The sequence below is a fragment of the Homalodisca vitripennis genome, chromosome X, assembly GCF_021130785.1.
Source record: "Homalodisca vitripennis isolate AUS2020 chromosome X, UT_GWSS_2.1, whole genome shotgun sequence".
NCBI lineage: Eukaryota > Metazoa > Arthropoda > Insecta > Hemiptera > Cicadellidae > Homalodisca > Homalodisca vitripennis.
This window is the reverse complement of record NC_060215.1, coordinates 8054371-8076832: the sequence shown is the minus strand read 5'-3', so window position 1 is coordinate 8076832 and position 22462 is coordinate 8054371. Positions and strand designations below refer to the sequence as shown.

Here is a 22462-nt window from a genome sequence, read left to right as displayed (position 1 = left end):
AGGACGAGAACATGTGCTCAGTATATTCCTCGACCTATCCAAAGCGTTTGACTGTGTTCATCATGAAACACTTTTGCTCCAGTTGGATAAATGCGGCGTTTGGGGTCTCTCGCACTTATGGCTCACTTCTTACCTCAAGGATCGAGACCAGTGCGTTGAGGTATCGAACGTCGTCTCAAACAAAATTAAAATGACCCATGGTGTCCCTCAGGGCTCCATCCTTGGGCCTCTTTTGTTCCTAGTTTACGTCTGCAGACTGAATTCAGTGATCCAGCATGGAAAACTGGTTCAGTATGCTGACGACACAACTCTCTGTATCAAAAACAAATCAACTCAAGACCTGGAAATCACATCCTTCATGGAACTGAATGCATGCATTCAGTATTTTGCTGAATTGAACCTGAAAACAAATCATTCAAAAACAAATGTCATGTGTTTTAGCCTCCGACAAAATGATCACGAAGTTCAGCCTGCCGTGTTTGTGGATGATGTGCTTTTAGAGGAAACTAACTCCACAAAGTTTCTGGGAATGTTCCTAGACAGAGGACTGACCTGGGCTGATCATGTTGACAATGTATGTGCTAGAGTGGCCTCAAGCATATATGCCTTGCGGCACCTGGCAAAGTTCTGTTCCCCCAGAGTTCTGAAAATGGCATATTTCGGCCTGATTCATCCACACTTTGCGTATGGAGTGAGACTCTGGGGAGGTTGTGCCAAAAACAAAATGGAAAGAGTTTTCAAGCTCCAAAAAAAGGCAATCAGAATCATTGCAAATTTAAATTACAGAGAGTCGTGTAGGGAATCTTTCAGGGAGTTAGAATTGCTGACTTTGCCCTGCCTTTATGTTCTGGAGGTGATCATGTACTGCAAATCAAAGTGTGATTTGGTTCGTGGCGGTGGCGTTCACCACTATGAGACGAGAGGCAGGGACAACTTCCGAACTCGGCAATACAGACTGACATTATCACAACATCTCCCTCAACAAGTTGGTGTCAGACTAATAAACAAGCTCCCTGAAAGTGTCAAACTTTCCGCCAATCAACATCAATTCAAAACTCGTCTTAAACGCCTTTTGGTGTCCAAAGCGTTTTATTCTGTCGATGAATTCATGGTCAGCCGCTGGGATGTCTAAATCTAAATTTAACTTGGATCTGAAGTCAGTTTGAATGTGTTTGAGTGAATGCATGAATTGTAAGTATGAATGTGTTTTGAACGTCTAAGCCTGTGGTTTATCTTACTTACTTCTGACTTTTGCAATACAATGTCCATTGTCAAAATGCAATAAAGAGATTGATTTGATTTGATTTGACTTATTATCAAATCCTACCTTTTATAAAAGACAAGTATAATATGCAGTGCAGTGTATTTAGAGAGTTGCTGAATGATGAATCGATGACAAGACACACCTGATTGTTCTCATCAATCACAATTATTGCACCTCAGGAAAATGAGGGTAGTTAGCCTTATTTGTAAATCTAGTCCTTAGTGGAAGATTTGCATGTTCACGTAGAGTCCTAGCAGATCTTTTCAGGGCATGTAAGCAATGTTGTTTCAATGGCTAGAAGGATCTTAATTCTTGTTCACAATTTTTGAAGTGAAAAAACATGTGTTACAACATACACACATGTTTATGGTTATTAAGGCAGAAGTTATCTGAACAAGCTGAAATAGAATTGTTTATTGCAACATTTTATTTAGGCTGACCCTTACCAGAGATCTCCTTTAGAGTTTACAAACTACAAGCAAGACGCTGACATTTTGTTGTGTTGTTTCACCCAGTGTAATGAATTTACTAAATTGTAAGTAACAAAGATAACCTCTTTCATTATAATTGCTGACCTGTCAGTTTTTTCCCGTCAGGGAAAGAGACTTTTGTCTCCTCACTTAGTCCTAAAAGGACCTTTGCGCCTCCCTAACTTGTATTTATGTCCTCTAAATCTGAGACTTTTAAGATGCCAATCAGATTTGAGGGCTCCTGTTCTCTGATATTCTTGGGGCTGAGGAGATATGCTCCCAGGAATCTTTTCCAAATTGTAGATATGGCAGGATAATTTAGCCATATGTGTTCATCTGATTCTTCTTTTTCTCCACATAGTCTGCATTCATCGGTTTGGCTATGACCCACCTTCATAATATATTTTCTGAGGGGTCCATGTCCTGTCAGCATTCCTATAATCTTCCTTATATCCTCCTTACTCTGATCTAGGAGAGATTCTCACTCTTTAGCATAAAGAGAGATAAAGATTTTTAATTGTCTTAACCCTGAGGCCCTACTCCAATTAAAGTATCTTGTCCTATTTTCCCAATCTTTTGCAAGAACTTTGCTGTAGGAGAAAGCTACCCCACAGCCTGGCTCTGGCCTTACCGTAAGGGACTCTGTTCCTTTTTTGTGAGGGTATCAGCTTTTTCGTTAGCCCCAAACATTACATCGTTAGCTCTCATGGCCTGGCACCCAACCGTGTGTAATTCTATTCTTTTTTCCAGTTCTACTAGAGCATTCTTACATTCCCAGACTGCTTGTTGCAGGTTAGCTACTCAACCAGGTAAACCGGGAATTTAACACACCGACAAAAACCATGAATAAGCCATGTGTTATCGGCCAGCCTGTCAGTTAGATTATGTACAATGGATATCAATCTGCAATAGACCAGGAACATACAAAACTGGTGTATAATACCACTAAGCTGAATACAATCATGTGATTCAGTCTATTTATTAAAATATATGTAAACAAGTATTCAAAAAATTTCAACTATCCTTAAAGAGAAAAGTTTAACTTTTTTGAAGAACAACATTATTAAAACAACAGAACAGTTACATACAAATGCTGTGAGAAGCTGGACAGAACTTAACTTGGGTGTCCTGCCTTTCAGTTGAAGCTTGGTCACTTACGCCATGGCATTGAAATGTTTAGGTGGTTGACCAGAAGTCCACCGCTGAGTTGGGTCGCCTCTCATTCAACCTGAGCCAGCTGCTGGAGGCCGACAGACTGGAGCTGGATGACCAGCCACTCGCCCTCACTAAGTCTGGGCCCGACTCCAAAGTGCTTCTCTCCATGAAGCTTAAGGTTATTTGCTGATAGTCGTGTCTATTTATACTTTAGTTTTCCATAGACAAATTTGCATATTATTCAAAAGGTCAATTGTCAATACGTACAGTTCCTCACCTATGCTGGATGTCCAGATGTTACTTGATCAAATGTCACCAGATCAAATGTTAGATTAAAACATACAGAGAGTGTCATAAAATGTGTGGTATTATCTTGCTTTAGTTTGCCATCTGTCTATACTCGTTTTGGAATGATTTACAACGAAACTTACATTGTTATTTGAATTTTTTCCTGTATCCTAACTCACTTTTTAAAATGAAAAAGAGGTTTTACTAGTTTCTAATCGTGGTTATTTTAAAATTATTTTGCCAAATCTCATACGACAATATAAGAACTAAAAATTTACAAAGATATAAAAAGTCACTTACAAAAAGACAAAAGGTTTGAAAACTCATTTGGCATTATAGGGGATAAATGTATAAAACAAAATGTATTTTTAAACCTCATTTTACAAATGATTTGTTTTATTATTTATGCGGTTTATACTTCATAGCAAAAGTGCATTTTATATCAAGTATTTGTCATCAAATTATAATAGATGACAATTAAAATTATGTAGAAACATTTTTTTGTTATTACTCTAGTTTTGACTTGAAAATTTTACAATATCTTCCGCTACGAAATTGATTAAAATATCGTCTTAATTTTAAACAAAAAGTTTGGTAATAATAATGTATAATAATATTTATGCAGAACTGTAACACTGCAACTTTGATCATTAAACTTAAACGGTTTTAGAATTAATTATTAATTATTTAAGCAAAATTAAACAAAAAACAAACATATGGAGAATTAATTGAGATAAGACCATACACTATTTAACAGTTCTGGTATATTTTGGAGTAATAGACCACGTTGAGAAATTAGATTGAATAATTTCTGGACACTTTGTTATCACTGGTTATGGCAACTTGTGTTAGCGTGTACTCAGAATGAATAGAGAGATTTGTATTTGTGAGGTTAAGCTGTGTATTGAATAATGTGATCGCTTAGAACTTATTTTTTGCTTGCAGATTTTAAAGCACATCCCAGTGGTACAATCCCAGCCATCCTTGGACCGAAGTGATAGTGTAGATCCGGCCCCAAGCTCTGTTCCTTCAAAGGAAAGTACTGCGTTCAAGACAGGTACACCGGTGTTCCACTAGCTTTGTATAGTCAAAGTCAAAGTCAAAGTGTTTATTTGTCAATTAACAATTAACATTGCATGACAATGGTCAATAATTTACAATAATAATAAAAACAAAAGATAAAATAACTAAACATCTTATTTGTACATTAGATAATCTCTTACAGAGTAAAACTCTCCATCAATCAAAAAACACTTAAGTCTTTTTCTAAATTTGCTAACAACAGTTTCTGCTTTTATTTCCAGTGGGAGACTATTAAATAATTTGATTGCTGAAAAATATAACTGGTTTTCAAAAAATGAGGTACGGTGTTTTGGTACAGGTATACAGATGGAGTTTCTTAAGTTGTAATGAGTAGGAGAATCAGAGGTAAAAATGTGCATATTTTTCTTAAAGAAGGTTAAGGTTTCGAGTATGTATAGGCTTGGGAATGTAAGAATTTTGTTTGATCGGAAAAAACCCCTGCATGATTGACTTCTTGCCAGCCCTAATACAATCCTTAGAGATTTCTTCTGCAAACGAAAGATGTATAGGGTCTTTGTGTTTTCAGAGCCCCATATTGGAAGTCCATAAGCAAGATGTGGGTAAATGCACCCATAATAGCCAGCCAGAAGAATTTCAGTACTAGAAAAACTGGAGAGTCTACGTAATAAAAATATGCCGCTGCATAATTTCCCACACACCTTGTCCATGTGAAGGTGAAAGTTCAGGCTTGAGTCCAAAATCACACCCAAGAAGTTTGTAAATTGTGACGAGTTAATAACGGAATCGCCTAAAATAATGGATGAACTTCCACTATCACCATTCATGGGTGCTCTAATATTAAAATCCAGGAATGTCGTCTTTGCAGTGTTCACAGTAAGGTGATTTTCTTCCATCCATTGAAGAAGACAGCTGCCTTGTACAAAAATATCATATTCCAGGTTTTCCCTATTTTTATGTGACATATTGAAAGATGTGTCGTCAGCAAATAAGCACAGATTTCCTCCGCCCACACTAGATGAGATGTCATTAACAAATAATAGGAATAAGACTGGGCCAAGGACAGAGCCTTGGGGTACCCCTGACTTCACTGTTTTCACAGAGGATATATATGTGACTAGCAGTTTCTCACGGCTTTGCACGCTTTCCGTAAGCTTTGCCCATATACATGCACTTCTGGTTCAAGTGAATTATATTTCCAACCCCAATGTCAAGTTTTCCTTGTTGCCTCAATCAAGAAAATCTGTGTATGTTTATAGCCACTGTACATGTACATGTACGTAATTATAAAGTGGTCTAACACTCAAGCTTTAAGTTCAACCAGAAGTTTATCTTAAAATCAAATATAAATCATAAGTTAGCGCCTTCGAATAGTTTTTGGCTATTTCATATACAGAACCGTCTTGTAATTGCAGTTTATAATGTGCAGGCGCTTTGAAAACTTTTACCTTTTGCAGCGCCGCCTGGTGGTTAAAATGTTTGTTGATAATGGTGTCCAAAATAGTGTTTAAACTAAAATTTTTTAAAAATTCATTCTTTTTAAAGAAATAATCTATATTATTAAAACAATTTCTTGGTTTTTGTAAGGCATTTTTAAGGGATTTAAAACTACTAGTTTAAATAGTTATTGGTGTCAATCAAGAGCTCTTAAACTCTAGATGTGGCTTTTATGGATTTGAAGTAAAATACGGCTTTGCCTCACGAGCGTCCAAAGTTCCTATGTTAGTCTTATGAGATTAATTTTGTTTAGTTTAACAGTTGATCACTAAAACATACAAGTATTGCTCAGGCAGATATTCTCAATCAACTAACCAACTTAACATCAACTGATTGTTAATATATAACATCAACTAACCAATTTGTATTATGTTAATTAATAATTATAAACTTTAAAAAGCAAATTTTGACTTTCCATGCAGTTCTGATGGACCTCTCATATGGCAACAGCATTTCAGGAGGGGGCTCTGATTATACATTTCTTTTGTTTATAATATTGGTGAACCGGATTAACTTTCTTTCATGATGCAGAAAACTGAGTGGGTAAAATTTCTATAAAAATTATATTAACCATTCAGATACTATGCAGTCATCTCATTAGAACACAATTATTAATAATAAATACCAGTGGAATGACACTAGGAATTTCCTTAATTAAAGCTTTATTAACTATTTTGATTCTCTATACAATGCAATATCCATATCAGATCCTCCACAGACAAAATATTGATAGCATCTCATTATAACACAATTCTTAATAATAAATACCAGTTGAATGACACTAGGAATTTCCTTAATTAAAGCTTTATTTAATATTTTGACTCTTTATACAATGCAAGTCCCGTGACAGATCATGACTTTGGTAAAGTTTCATTGTTTAATATAAGACTGTTTCCCGATGTAGGTCCGTCAACATCCCCAGCGGTGGATGGTGAGACCGATCCGTTGTTGTTGGTGAGCGACCCCATGGTGGTCAGTACTCCTCCCACACTCGTCGAGTCCGCTCCCACATCAGGCTTGCACCAGCGAACCGCCAGCACCACCTCGTGAGTTGAGCTTCTGATGTTTCAGAGTATATGTAAATCAGGTTGTAAAAATAAGAAGACAAATTGAAATAAATTTTAAATAATAATAATAAAATGAGAGAGTACTTAGATTTGTTTGGGAAATTTAATTAAAACTTGTGGGCTGGCTAACATGAATTTAGTGTCTGAAACGGGTAGAAAGCAATCAATAAAATATGCTTATAATATAACTTACAAGCTGTGTGAAACTTGTATGGCAATGTTATTGAACTTGAATTCCATTACTATAATTTGTTTCCACTGCAAGCCTTGTCTTCAACACGACAAAATTCTCCCCAAAAGCATCATATTATGACAATTTATTTATAATATTAGGCTGTAATACGGATCATTGTACCTCATTCCTGTAATTAATAGGCTTCCATCACGTTATAATTAAGTCATTAACATACCGCTTACTACTCACCCCTACCACTTAAGTTCTCATCACTTTTTACATGTTGAGCTGCTAAATTTTTGTCATTAAAGAGGCTTTTGCATAAAACAACAGTTAGCCTTTCAATCAATGTGCTATATGATACTTTTCTGTATAGTGCTGATGCTAATTTAATTACTTTGTTTTTCTACTTTTTAACAGGCATTTTAAATGTGGTAATTGTACAGTCATAATTGTTTAATGTGAGTCAAAGTTTGGAAACATAACTTCCTGATACACATAAAAATATGAACTGAGTCAAACAGTAAATATGTATTGCTGTTTCCGAAAAGGGTTTAAAATGTGTATGGCGTGTGCTATTGCAAAGTTTTTTGAACATTCTCCTTTTTACTCTATTGTTATCTAAAATTATACTAATAAAAGTGGACCCAATGAATATTAAGTGTGCTTGGTATCATTTAATGTGATTTTAAGCAAAACATCTGCGTTTAATGCCCAGAAGAAACCACAACAATATCTTTGTAAGAACCAAACACTGAACTTACCATAATAGTACATAAGATCGGACTTGTTATTATTGTTTGCCACTACATCCTCTAGAACCCAGCTTTGAATCAAGTAATATTAAATTACTTTATCATAACTTTTGCAACGATTGAACAAAAAATTCATTGCATAAGATGTTTTATATACAAAGTAATATGTAGTTTTACTGATGCTTTATTGTTTGTGATGAGTTCACTCATTCTAGTGTTTACTTAGAGTGGATGTTTGTTATCAGATCATCAGGAGAGGCCGGCCTGGGTCGTATCCAGCTGACATTCCGCTACAGTGTGCAGAGACAGCGCCTGATCATTGTCATCCACAAGATTGCGTAAGTACATTACAGATCAACTATCTTAATTTTAACAGTTAAAGTTTTATTTTTTCTGAATTTTCAATAAAGTATCTGATTTTATTGTATAATATTTTAGTAGAAACATTTACTTATAAAACTTCAAACAACTTCCCATAAACTTGGCGAGGTTGTCAGTGATTATGCCCGATATACTGTGTCAGTATGAAAGAGCTAATTGTCACCATCCTTGGCAATTATGGCAGGATTTCTGACAGGAACCTGGCAATGGGGTAAGTTCTGTCATCGTTGGGGTAGTATTGTAATTTTCTGAGATTGTCAGTGATTATATCAGTATGAGGAAGCTTATTGTCTCTGTAGCTGATCAATGGAATTCGACAATGAATCTGTGTAAATCCGCCGCATCATTGGTCACCTGATAATTGGCATTGCACAAAGTACTGATCGCGAAAACCTACAAATGTTTTGTTGTGCTCTGCGTATAAACATGTAGATAGGGAATGTATCAAATTATCACAGTTTTGTAAATATTATTTTGCTTGCACTTCTGTATTTATGTACTTGTATCTGCGTGAGTCTATCTATGTCTTTTTTCAGTCAACCACTGATATGCCCAGGCATATATTCTGAAAGGCCATACTAATGAACTATCAAATTAAAGTAAAATATAGGGAATATGCTATAGTCAATAGTCAATAGTCAATCATCTTTATTTACACATCATCAAGATCTGTATTGGCGTAAACAAAATAAATAAATAAATTAATAACATACATCACTAAATAGCTTCAGTTTCTTGCTTTACAATGTCTTCACCATGTCCAGGTATTCTTTAATAGAGTCTTCAGTTCTGTCCCTTCTAGGTCTTTCAGTGTTGGTGGCAGCGTGTTGAACAGTTTACGTCCCATGTAGGAGGGTTTCTTGGTGTATTGAGTCGTATGATGAGTAGGTAGATGATAGTCAGTAACTCTTCGGGTTCTGTACGATTAAAAATCCCTGCCCCTTGGAAAGTCTGCTTCTTCTGTGTAAATGATAACTGCGTGGATGTAAAGAGCGACAACAGTTAAAATTCCGAGTGACTTGTAAGCCTCTCTGCAACTGTCTTTTGGGTTAAGGTCTGCAAGCGCCCTAATCGCCTTTTTCTTCAGAACAAGAACTTTGGTGAGATTTGCCTCAGATGTCCCATCCCAAGCTGTCAGGCCATACCTAATGTGCGATTTAACCAACGCATAGTAGGCTGTCTTTGCTACATCTATGCCACCTATCCATTTCATTCGACGTACTGCAAATATTCCAGTACTGAGTTTTTTTGTTAAGATGTCAGTGTGATTCGTCCAAGATAGGTTAGAATTAATAGTAATTCCCAATAATTTTGTGTGATTTTTATCTGAAATGTCAGGAATTTCTGGACAGTTGTCTCGTTTTCTACTGAAATTTATTTGTGTTGTTTTTAGTGGGTTTATACCTAAGTCATTATTCAGGCAGTATTTAATTGATTTATTTGTTGAGTTTAAAATGTTTGAGTACAGTTCTTGAGCTGAATCATTGCTACAAATCAGGGTTGTGTCATCTGCATAGAGTACGGGTTCTACATTCTGAGTTGTAAACAGCTGTGGGAATTCATTTGTAAACAGTACTAATATAAATGGTCCCAGTATCGAGCCCTGTGGTACTCCTCGTACTATTGGTAGTGGTTCAGATTTATAAACTTGAACTCTCCCATTAATTGATTTTTTGACCTTAACCATCTGCCTACACCCTTCAATGTAGTTTTTTACCCAATCTCCAGCCTTTCATTTGATTCCCAGTTGTGACAGTTTCGGAAGGATAAGTTTATGCCCTAGGCAATCGAAAGCCTTACTATAGTCCAACAGAATTGCTGAGACGTGTTTGTTATTCTCAAGTTGGTCAGTCACAAATTCGACTAGGCTATTTATTGCTGTTGGTTTCTGGTAATGAGATTGTGTTGTTCCAGATGCTTAAACATTCTTGAAAGGGCTATTTTTTCAATTATCTTTGAAAAAGTGGAGATAAGTGCAATCGGTCGAAAATTTACCGGTTTTGTTGTGGCTTCATTTTTGTGTTTAGGGTAGATTTTTGAAAGTTTCAGTTCACAATGTCTGCGGGAATGTTTCAATGCTTATCTATAAACCTCTGCAAATAATCAAAATAGAGTGGTATTCTTGGATTATTTTTTATGTTATCCGACAATCTCTACAGACAAAATATGGTTTAAGTGCGGCTGACATTGGATTAGAGATGATATTGTATAATCATTGTCAGCTTATAAAACCTATTAAGATTTACAATTTGAGAATTGGCAATATATTTTTAAAATATTTGAAACTGTGTTTGAGATTTGTCCATCACTAGTATCAGGTAATATATATCGGTGTGAGGGAGCTAATTTTGGTTTTCCGTAGCAGTTTTGTCAGGTTCTGTAGAAAATGGCAGTTTTCACCGTTGTTACCTTACTGTATCATACAAGGTCGACTATGTCACTGTCTTCTAATACTAATACTAATACTCCTCGAAGTTTGTTTCTTTCCAAGTAATTGTGTAAATCTCAAAAAAAAATCTTTATTTCACTTTCAAAGTTCTGTACAAATTTGACTTGAAGCATTTAATTTTAAATGTTGTAAACCAAAAACAATGCTGTAAACATAATTTAAAGCAATTTGTTTGAAATTCAAGACAGGTACTTCCTAAAATTAAGTATACGATTGTATTCTAGATTCTAATCTGACGCATATTTGTTACCTGAATGTTCCTAGGAGATCAAGCATAAGACTGGAGCTAGTTTGATTATAAAGATGAATGATTGTAGGAACCTGCCACTGAAGGATCCTAGCAGTATTCCAGATCCTTATGTGAAGCTGTATTTGTTACCTGAATGCTCCAAGGAGATCAAGCATAGGACTGAGGTTAGTTTATTTATAATATGAATGGTTCTAGGAACATGCCCCGGATCCCAATTCCAGATCCTGATCTGAAGCTGTATTTGTTACCTAAATGTTCCTAGGAGATCAAGCATAAGACTGGAGCTAGTTTGATTATAAAGATGAATGATTGTAGGAACCTGCCACTGAAGGATCCTAGCAGTATTCCAGATCCTTATGTGAAGCTGTATTTGTTACCTGAATGCTCCAAGGAGATCAAGCATAGGACTGAGGTTAGTTTATTTATAATATGAATGGTTCTGCCCCGGATCCCAATTCCAGATCCTGATCTGAAGCTGTATTTGTTACCTAAATGTTCCTAGGAGATCAAGCATAAGACTGGAGCTAGTTTGATTATAAAGATGAATGATTGTAGGAACCTGCCACTGAAGGATCCTAGCAGTATTCCAGATCCTTATGTGAAGCTGTATTTGTTACCTGAACGCTCCAAGGAGATCAAGCATAGGACTGAGGTTAGTTTTTTTATAATATGAATAGTTCTAGGAACCTGCCAATGAAGGATCCCAGCAGAATTCCAGATCCTTATGTGAAGCTGTATTTGTTACCTGAACGCTCCAAGGAGATCAAGCATAGGACTGGAGCTAGTTTGATTATAAAGATGAATGATTGTAGGAACCTGCCACTGAAGGATCCTAGCAGTATTCCAGATCCTTATGTGAAGCTGTATTTGTTACCTGAACGCTCCAAGGAGATCAAGCATAGGACTGAGGTTAGTTTTTTTATAATATGAATAGTTCTAGGAACCTGCCAATGAAGGATCCCAGCAGAATTCCAGATCCTGATCTGAAGCTGTATTTGTTACCTGAATGTTCCTAGGAGATCAAGCATAAGACTGGGGCTAGTTTGATTATAAAGATGAATGATTGTAGGAACCTGCCACTGAAGGATCCTAGCAGTATTCCAGATCCTTATGTGAAGCTGTATTTGTTACCTGAACGCTCCAAGGAGATCAAGCATAGGACTGAGGTTAGTTTTTTTATAATATGAATAGTTCTAGGAACCTGCCAATGAAGGATCCCAGCAGAATTCCAGATCCTGATCTGAAGCTGTATTTGTTACCTGAATGTTCCTAGGAGATCAAGCATAAGACTGGGGCTAGTTTGATTATAAAGATGAATGATTGTAGGAACCTGCCACTGAAGGATCCTAGCAGTATTCCAGATCCTTATGTGAAGCTGTATTTGTTACCTGAATGCTCCAAGGAGATCAAGCATAGGACTGAGGTTAGTTTTTTTATAATATGAATAGTTCTAGGAACCTGCCAATGAAGGATCCCAGCAGAATTCCAGATCCTGATCTGAAGCTGTATTTGTTACCTGAATGTTCCTAGGAGATCAAGCATAAGACTGGGGCTAGTTTGTTTATAAAGATGAATGATTGTAGGAACCTGCCACTGAAGGATCCCAGCAGAATTCCAGATCCTGATCTGAAGCTGTATTTGTTACCTGAATGTTCCTAGGAGATCAAGCATAAGACTGGGGCTAGTTTGTTTATAAAGATGAATGATTGTAGGAACCTGCCACTGAAGGATCCTAGCAGTATTCCAGATCCTTATGTGAAGCTGTATTTGTTACCTGAACCCTCCAAGGAGATCAAGCATAGGACTGGGGCTAGTTTGTTTATAAAGATGAATGATTGTAGGAACCTGCCACTGAAGGATCCTAGCAGTATTCCAGATCCTTATGTGAAGCTGTATTTGTTACCTGAACGCTCCAAGGAGACCAAGCGTAAGACTGAGGTTAGTTTAATCAACAGTATAATCTATAATTTTATTTGCCAATTAAACATTTTGCAAAATGAAGCTTTTGAACTTTATTTGCTCTTCATAAAAAGCTATTGAAGATATAACTTTTAGCATAAGTATTTTTAATTTAGTATATTGATTCCTGTTCTTTATTTATTTTGTTTTATTACATGTATTAATGTTTTTAATTAACAGGGAATACACTAGGCTGTAGAATTTGGGTAAAACTTTCTTCAGAAACGTAGGTTTGGAACAGTTCATAAAATTCTAATAACGGTTTTTGAAAAAAAATAAAAATAATGTAAATCAAATGTTGATTTGGTTTAAATGTAACATTTCTGAAAATACTTGCTATGACATACTTTGCAGAATAATTTGGTAAATAACTCCTTATAAGGCGAAAAGCAATTATTACAATAGTAATAACATTAACAATAAAGAATGTTTGGTCAGTTGAGAGGCATCAGCTGTTTTCAGATGTTTTTTTGGTCCCGGCTTGTGCAAGCATACCTTCAAGGTCATTGTGCACGCTTATACTTTGACGGATTGCGTAGAAAATGTACTGTTGGAATTGTAATAAAATTGTAAAATAGTTAGTCTCTTGTAAATTTTTTAACAGTACAGGATTTTTTTGTTATTTGAACTTCAACATGTACTATTTTGTTGATATTAAAGCAAATGATGGAATTGTTGAAAAGTTTTGCTGTTTTGTATCACAACCTATGTGCAAAGTTTGGTGCTTTACTAGTTCTAGGAAGAATAAAATTTTTATACAAAATGGCAGCTAGCGGTTAAACAACACATATCTCTCTTGACCTATGCTTATAGGATATTTTTTGTTTGAAATTTTGGGTTCTATCAGACACAAAGGTTTGTGGACACCCTTTTCTGAAAACCCTGTATAAAGAACTCAAGCCACTGATCTTCAACTGCATTAAAAATTTAATGTCCCCATGTATATTTTATTAAGTTATAATAATTAAAAAGTTTAAAAATGTGCTGTCTTTTTATAATTAACATTTATTTCAATAAACGTTTATTACTCTATCATTCTCTCATTTAAACTTCACAAATATCTAATGGTAACAAAGGCTGCAAATCTGAAAGAAAGAAGGAAATTTATTTAGAACCAGATAATTTTATCAAGGCCTACTAATTTTTTCAAAAGACCGAAAATATCTATAATAATAGGAATGCCTGCACTAAACCCACGAGATCTGTTTAGTTACATCTGTATAAATTGTAACAAATTTTACCTTTTAAATAAGATTGAATTGTAATACTTCTGTTTGACCTCCTACTCTCAGTACAAATTAGCCTAATGCCTCAATCACCATGGTTACCAATTAAATAAAACTGGTCAAGGAGATGGATGGGACAAGTCACTTTTGTCTAATACCAGCAGTCACCATGCTAGATGTTACAAACACTTTTAATAGTTAATGTAGTGTTTTTTTTTTGTTGGGAAGGGTTCATTCAATTCGAATGTTCAGTTAAGCTTCGGATCGCTTTCCACTTAGTGCAGCGTCTGGAATCTAGCACTGTCACATCCTTGATTCTTGGAATTTGGAGTCATGTTAGTCTGAAAAAATAAAAATAAGTCGGTGATGAAGAAGCTCAAAATGAACCTTTAACATCGTTTTGACGTCAGTCCCCACCCGACACGTGGGAAGTACTTAGAAGTTTACTCTTCAGTCTCGCACAATACTCAAATAATTTCTAGTGTTCTTCCTCTCAAATGTACTCAATAAGCAGCAAATGATGAGTCAAAACATTAGTATTTCAGTATTCATGGTTTAACATATTGATCTATGTTTAGACTGTGAAGGACAACTGCAACCCCACCTATGATGAGACATTTGAGTACCTCATCAGCTTGGCAGAGCTTCACTCACGTCAGCTGGAGGTCACCGTCCTTACGCAGAAGACTTGGAAAAGCCCAGTTATGGGCCAGGTATGTCGGTTTTCTCAGTAGCAGAATCTAGCACGTATCAGTTGATTGCTCTTCTAGTGCAAGCCTCGACCTGTTCAGAAAGCATATTCATTGTGCCTGAAAATTGTTTTATTTAGTTCTAATTGTTCTTAAATAATTTTTTTTGTTGGTGCTATTTATTTATATTTTATCCGGAAAGTGTGGGAAGTATGAGTCTGATCATATTTCTGGTAATGTTACTGCATGTGTGAAGATTACTTTTCCTCAGGGTCGTGTATAAAGATATGTGTAGTAACCTTATTAGTAGGTTTTTCTATTCAACTATGCATTTTGATTAAGCTCTTAAAATTCAGCATACTCTATTATATTTTGATTTTTGTATATAATATACCAAATTTTATTTCTATGTTATTTAAAATATACATATTTTTGGTTGTAGATATACATTTTGTTTTGGATATAAAATTCTTTAATAGTTTTGAAATATTCATCATATCCAGCATCATACTTTCCAACAGATTCAAATAGCAAGCATGCGCTCATATATTTAAAAACAGAATAACAAATTACAAATTAGCAACATGAATACAGGACATCGTTCAATCAATACATATTATTTTAGGACATGTTATACTAGTTAAAACTAGAATTACTGCCATATAAACAAATGTGACAATTTATTCCATTCTGAGCTTTAAGCATTCTTTAACCCTCCATCGGGCGCTTAAAATTAGAAACACCATCAGGCGCTCACGGAGGTTTCCTCCAGGTTGGCGAATAATGGATATCATAATCGTTTAAACTGTTTTTATTTGTTTAAATATTCATACTGATTTAATTACAATGTAATATATTCATTTTTAGAAATTTAATAAAAATTACACTCTTATGTAATGAATTTTCCAAATAAGAAATTCAAAATCTTAAAAAATGTTATTGTATAATAACAACATGATTAATTTTAAGGAATAATGCAATTAATTGTAAAAATGTTTAACCTTCTGTAAATATGTATGGAAATTAACTTAGTTTTTAACTTCTTACAAAAACAACTTACTTCAATTCTTGAGATATTATACAATTGTAATGTCAATTATTGCTCTGAAATAAAAATTTATTCTTTACTAAAAATTTTTTTACACACTGCACAAAATTTCAAAACATTTTCCTTCTGGTTGTTATAGCGACAATGTTCACTCCATAATCATTACTGAAATGTTCCCTAGCACACTGGTACTGTACTAACAAGTCTCTCGTCTTCATTCTCCATTTCACAAAATTCAAATAAAATTTATAGTAAAATTTAAAAAGAAACCATCACAGGTCACACATTTAGGCGCACACGGATTATTACAACATAAAAACTAAACACAATAAGGCGCTCACGGTGATTTCGTCCAAGCACTACAAACACACCATCGGGCGCTCACGGAGGAATCGTCCAGTCACGCACGGAAGTAGACCTCATACTGACACATTTTGATAAATAAAAGCGGGAGGCTATTGTTTCGTTTCCCCGAAAGATGCTCGTGAAGTACACTGCGGGAAACGACTGCCGACATCAGAAAAGTAGTACTATTTTTAATAATAAAACATACACGGAGGAAAACTCCGTTTAGCGCCCGATGGAGGGTTAACAGTGTTATGAAACAAAGGATAAAATTTTAAAACTCCTCATTAACCTTGGATAATTGGTTTATCAAATTCCGTGTTGATATTTCAAGTTTTAATGATAAGTTAGTCAGTATAAAATCTTCAAATATTGATATAGTTGTGAGTAAAATAAGATCAGGTCCTATATTTGGAGTAAAGAATCTCATCTAAAGTTTATAAACATAACAGGATTTCGTACATTTGCCATCGTTCCGAAATCCTAATATTCTTTGTTGAAAATGTATTCTACAAAAATAAGATCAGGTCCTATATTTGGAGTAAAGAATCTCATCTAAAGTTTGTAAACATAACAGGATTTCGGACATTTGCCATCGTTCCGAAATCCTAATATTCTTTGTTGAAAATGTATTCTACAAAAATAAGATCAGGTCCTATATTTGGAGTAAAGAATCTCATCTAAAGTTTGTAAACATAACAGGATTTCGGACATTTGCCATCGTTCCGAAATCCTAATATTCTTTGTTGAAAATGTATTCTACAAAAATAAGATCAGGTCCTATATTTGGAGTAAAGAATCTCATCTAAAGTTTGTAAACATAACAGGATTTCGGACATTTGCCATCGTTCCGAAATCCTAATATTCTTTGTTGAAAATGTATTCTACAAAAATAAGATCAGGTCCTATATTTGGAGTAAAGAATCTCATCTAAAGTTTGTAAACATAACAGGATTTCAGACATTTGCCATCGTTCCGAAATCCTAATATTCTTTGTTGAAAATGTATTCTACAAAAATAAGATCAGGTCCTATATTTGGAGTAAATAATCTCATCTAAAGTTTGTAAACATAACAGGATTTCGGACATTTGCCATCGTTCCGAAATCCTAATATTCTTTGTTGAAAATGTATTCTACAAAAATAAGATCAGGTCCTATATTTGGAGTAAAGAATCTCATCTAAAGTTTGTAAACATAACAGGATTTCGGACATTTGCCATCGTTCCGAAATCCTAATATTCTTTGTTGAAAATGTATTCTACAAAAATAAGATCAGGTCCTATATTTGGAGTAAAGAATCTCATCTAAAGTTTGTAAACATAACAGGATTTCAGACATTTGCCATCGTTCCGAAATCCTAATATTCTTTGTTGAAAATGTATTCTACAAAAATAAGATCAGGTCCTATATTTGGAGTAAATAATCTCATCTAAAGTTTGTAAACATAACAGGATTTTGGACATTTGCCATCGTTCCGAAATCCTAATATTCTTTGTTGAAAATGTATTCTACAAAAATAAGATCAGGTCCTATATTTGGAGTAAAGAATCTCATCTAAAGTTTGTAAACATAACAGGATTTCGGACATTTGCCATCGTTCCGATATCCTAATATTCTTTGTTGAAAATGTATTCTACAAAAATAAGATCAGGTCCTATATTTGGAGTAAAGAATCTCATCTAAAGTTTGTAAACATAACAGGATTTCGGACATTTGCCATCGTTCCGATATCCTAATATTCTTTGTTGAAAATGTATTCTACAAAAATAAGATCAGGTCCTATATTTGGAGTAAAGAATCTCATCTAAAGATTGTAAACATAGTAAAGAACATTTTAAAACCTTAAGATATCTATGGAACAACAATCCATAGATCTATGGATCTATTTAAGATACAATTTTGATTAGTAAAAATCTTCAAATATCAGATGCAGTGTTTGAAATCCATAGATATATAACACAAGGCACAAAACTATTTTTTACCGGTTATCATTGATTGGAATTATTCCTGTTATATTAGAATGAAATGCCTTAAAAATTTACCTGGATGGATGAAATTTAAGATGTTTAAACAGAAAGTTTAAGAGCTTTAAATTTATAAAGTATAGTTTAATGTTGACAAGTTTTACCAATTAGATTAAGGCATTTGCGGTTTAGTTAAGAAATAATTGATATTTTGTATTAATATTGACACAATTCATTCTATTTTGGGTGCATACTTTTGTTGAATAAAAAGATTTCTATTTCTGTTTAAAACCAAACAAGAAATATGCCTATGAAAATATTTGTAATTGTTCAACAAAATAAAAGGTGTTATTTTAGTAACATTCTCAATCTATTTATTGTTGTGTTTTAGTTGCTTGTTTTTTCATATTGATTGTGTGAAATGATGGTTTTTTGCAGGTCATAGTGAATCTCTCTGATCTGGATCTGTCAAAAGCCACGACTCAGTGGTTCGACCTGAAACCGGAAGTCGAAGCTTAGTTGGAGATGGATCTATTCTTCTATTGTCCACCCTTTCTGTTTTTTGTGATGTATTGGCAAACTAACGCATACATATGTTATTGTATTGGATCATTATTTAACTCACTATATGTTTATGTGTTCACAATTTCATATTGTATTCTTTGTGGGCAACACTTCAGTAGGCTGTAATTTGTATTTTACATCTGATACACAACATTATAATTTTGATTAATTTACACTTTTATATTTTACCACTATTTTTATACATTTATATTAGTATTTTCATGTTTGAAATTTGTTGTTAATCATGTACGATTTTTGTGATTGCTTGTAATTTCACATTTATATTATTAATAGCACTGATTTATAATAATTTCACCTTACAGTAGAACCCCTCATATCCGGCCTCGGTTTTACCGCACCTCGGTTTATCCGGCCACTTCCCGGAAGCCAATATCGAAATTTATTTACCACGGCTTGCAGACGCGCAGTTGCACGCACTAGTCTCCCACGACTCTTGCGTTATTTTGGTGTATCTATTTGTTTACATTTTCCTGTGTTGTCCTCAGTTGAGCTAATAGGTTTAACCTGTAAACAGTTCGTTGATTATTTCCAGTGCGGTTAGTACAGTACAGTACAATTGTTTTGTTTCGTCAAGTGTTGTGTACTGTAGGTTGGTTTATCCGGCCGAATCGTTATCCGGCCAGGGGCTCGGTCCCGTGGTGGCCGGATATGAGGGGTTCTACTGTATTTATAATATAAAGTGAACTAATGTTTTCAGGAAGTATTTTTAATTTCTTGTATTAAAAACTAAATGTCTAATTTAATATTTGAGTTTGGCTGCTAATGTTACTAAATTGTAATATATAACTTTATATCTTTTCTAAAACATTGTTATAATCCTCTACAAAGAGTAATTGAATTATGAGTAATTGCACTTTATATATTGTTATTAGTTAATAATTTACCTTCTATACTTGACCTATATTTGATTAATTGTTTGGTCGAGCTTGTATGTGTTAGCTACTTTGTTTTCTTAATGTTATAATGCACAAAGAAGTTTTCTAAAATATTGTCACATCTTTTGAGAACTTGCTACAAAATGTAAAGTATGTTGAAAATGAGGATTTTCTTGATGGGAAGAGTTTGGGCAGTGGTTAATCATATTATCTGCATTGAATAGTGATTGTTGTTTATCTTTGTTGAGGTATAAACTTGAGTCAACATACCGAGTTTTAAATTGTTTATTAATTCTATTTTTTTCACTAAGAATTTATTTTATGAATGTTGTGTTATTGTGTATGATTGTGTTACTTGTTGGATTAAAATTAAATGTTTATGCACAAAACTATGTTGTTGGTGATTCTTGTGATAGCCTGATGTTTGAACCAGTGTTGGACATAAAGCCTCAGTGTACCTAACCAAAATGTATTTGTATAGTCCATTTTTATCAACCTGTTCTGAATGTGTCAGTATTTTTTAATCTTACAAATTTCAAAAATTTTGAAGTTGTAATAACTCTTGCAACCTTAACAACTAAATCTTAAAAATGCCAGGATTTTCGGGCACCAGGCCAGATGGCCACTGAAATTATTACAACTATGTACAACACATTACAAGTTGATTTCACTGCGCTGGATAGCTCGGTAGAGGCTTTAGCCCAGATTTAAGAAAATAAGCAAAACCAGATCAATTACAGCTACTTTACGATGCTTACTTCCGACAACAGGCAATCAATAAGATACAGTGTATTTCTGATACAAGTTCTGGCAATAACTATTATGTATACATTGGATAAATATGAGAATTCTGCAAACATCTGTAACAAATTCCCCAAACAGTAATAAGAGCTGAACATGCTTACTTAAAAGAATAGATATTAACACCAGAACTGGAGTAATTTTTTCCACAGATGGAAGGCCTTATTTTTAGCGTTTTGTACCTGTACTTTAAATATTCTGTAAAAAGTACATTTTTACTACAAACCTATTTGTGTAATACATTATTGTTTTCAAGAGAATGTGGAGTCAATTTAGGAATAAGAACATTATGCATAAACCATAAAGAGACCACAATTTTTTGTAAGTGTTGGGACTGTCCTGGTAAGTGTGATGATATTATAAAAATTAGAATTTGAGATAACAATAATTATATACATTGTAAAAACTATAAATAGTATATTAAAGACTAAATTTGTTTCTATCGTTACGATTTTGTTAAAAAGTTAAAAAAAATATGATTCTGACACTAAATTTTGTCCAAAATATAGCTAAATGTATATAATCACATGCATTAAAATACAATAAATTAATTTATTAGCAGTTTCTAAATAATGTTGTTTATTTTTTAAACGTAGTGGGACGTACCTAAATTTGTTGCTATGGATACAATTGTTTTTTAATAACAAGAAATATCATTTTCACACTAAATATTTCCAAAATATAACAAAATTTAGCATAGTAAAAAATCTATAATAAACTATAAACCAACATATAAACCATACCCATGATATATCACTAATTTTAAAAATGGCTAGATGAAAACAATCTTTCTGGCAAGATTTATAACATCACTGTTGCCAAAACAGCAAAAAAAAATTCACCATTGAAATCAGCAATTCTTTCTGTTGGAATTGGTATATAAACGGTGGTGGTAGTGTTGATTTATTTACTATATGAACTGTCAAAAGACATGTATGTCAGATCGACATTATAATGTCGATTGCCAGTTCGAGGTTTAATGAGCTACTAAACCAAATTTACAAAGCAGACAAGCAGGCAGAGGTTAAGGCCAGTACGAGTATTGTTATAGCCTCAGATAATAAAATAAAACATGTGATTTGTAGTGCAAATAATTCAATAAAGCAGGTAATATGGCAAATAATTTTTCATAAGACAATTATTCAAATTTAAAATTTCTTTATTCAAATATGTAACAGATTACAAGAATAGCGTCACAATAAATCTCAATATAAATTTATCATTTATATATTAAAACATAAAAATCAGTTTGACACTCACTGAAAAAGTAAGATTTGGCTATGTAGCCTTCTACAGAGTAAGTTAAAGCATTTTTACATCAAGGCAGTTATTACTTAAGGTAATTATTAGGTAATTTAAGGGGATTTTATACATTTCTAAACATACCCAACAATACTTAAAAGTTATTTACATATTGAAACAAAAAAAGTCTTTAAAAGAATACAAGGATAACGTTAATAAATAATCTTTAAGTAGTTTTTTGAATTTTTCATAATTTTGCTCATTTTGAATATTGAGAGGAAGGTTAAACAAAAATTTTGTGCCGATGAAACTAGTTTTCATTAAACTTCAGCCTATGTTGTTCCACATATCTGCTACGTCTTAAATTGTAATCATGATGATTTAAAATACTAATTGGGTAGTTGTATTTTTTTACGTATAAACAGTTTCATAAATGTATAGATCATATACAGTCAAAATTTGAAGTTGAGAAAAGTATGGTTTCACTGTATCTCTTTGTTTTAGGTTAAAAATTATTGTTAAAGCTTTTTTTTTGTTGTAATAAGATTCTGTCCAGATTTCTTTTAGTTGTGGCTCCGTATATGCCTATATTGTAAGACATATGGGAATTTACCATAGCAAAGTAGATGGCTTTCAATGTCTCAATGCTACACACCCTTGACATTTGGCGTAAAGCAAATAGACCGGAGGACATTTTTTTTACCACATAATCAACATGTTTCTCCCAACCTAAATTCCGATCTAATATTATTCCAAGAAACTTTGTATTGTCTACTTGATTCAATTTTGAATTTTCTAAATATATGTTAGGCTCAAATTGTAATCTTGATTGTTTGGTACTGAACGATAGAAAATTTGATTTATTTGGGTTTAGCAAGAGATTTTTGGAACTCAGAAAATCTTTAACAGTTAGAAGGTTTAAAAAAGATAAAAGC

The 22462-nt window shown here is 33.8% G+C and overlaps 1 protein-coding gene across 5 annotated transcripts in view; it reads left to right on the top strand.

Moving 5' to 3' along the window:
* Positions 1-18913, top strand: part of LOC124368643 (extended synaptotagmin-2) — a 195659-nt gene extending 176746 nt beyond the window's left edge. For 3 of the 5 annotated variants that reach the window (XM_046825880.1, XM_046825879.1, XM_046825881.1), the window contains exons 14-20: positions 2915-3067; positions 4123-4234; positions 6620-6761; positions 7958-8050; positions 12634-12730; positions 14556-14690; positions 18463-18913. In XM_046825880.1, the coding sequence (XP_046681836.1) occupies positions 2915-3067; positions 4123-4234; positions 6620-6761; positions 7958-8050; positions 12634-12730; positions 14556-14690; positions 18463-18543 (813 nt within the window). In that variant the 3' untranslated portion in view covers positions 18544-18913. Of the gene's footprint in view, positions 1-2914; positions 3068-4122; positions 4235-6619; positions 6762-7957; positions 8051-10859; positions 11290-11347; positions 11481-12633; positions 12731-14555; positions 14691-18462 lie in introns of those variants that run through there. The other 2 variants (XM_046825883.1, XM_046825882.1) reach the window with 2 other exon arrangements.
* The last annotated feature ends 3549 nt before the right edge of the window (positions 18914-22462 follow it).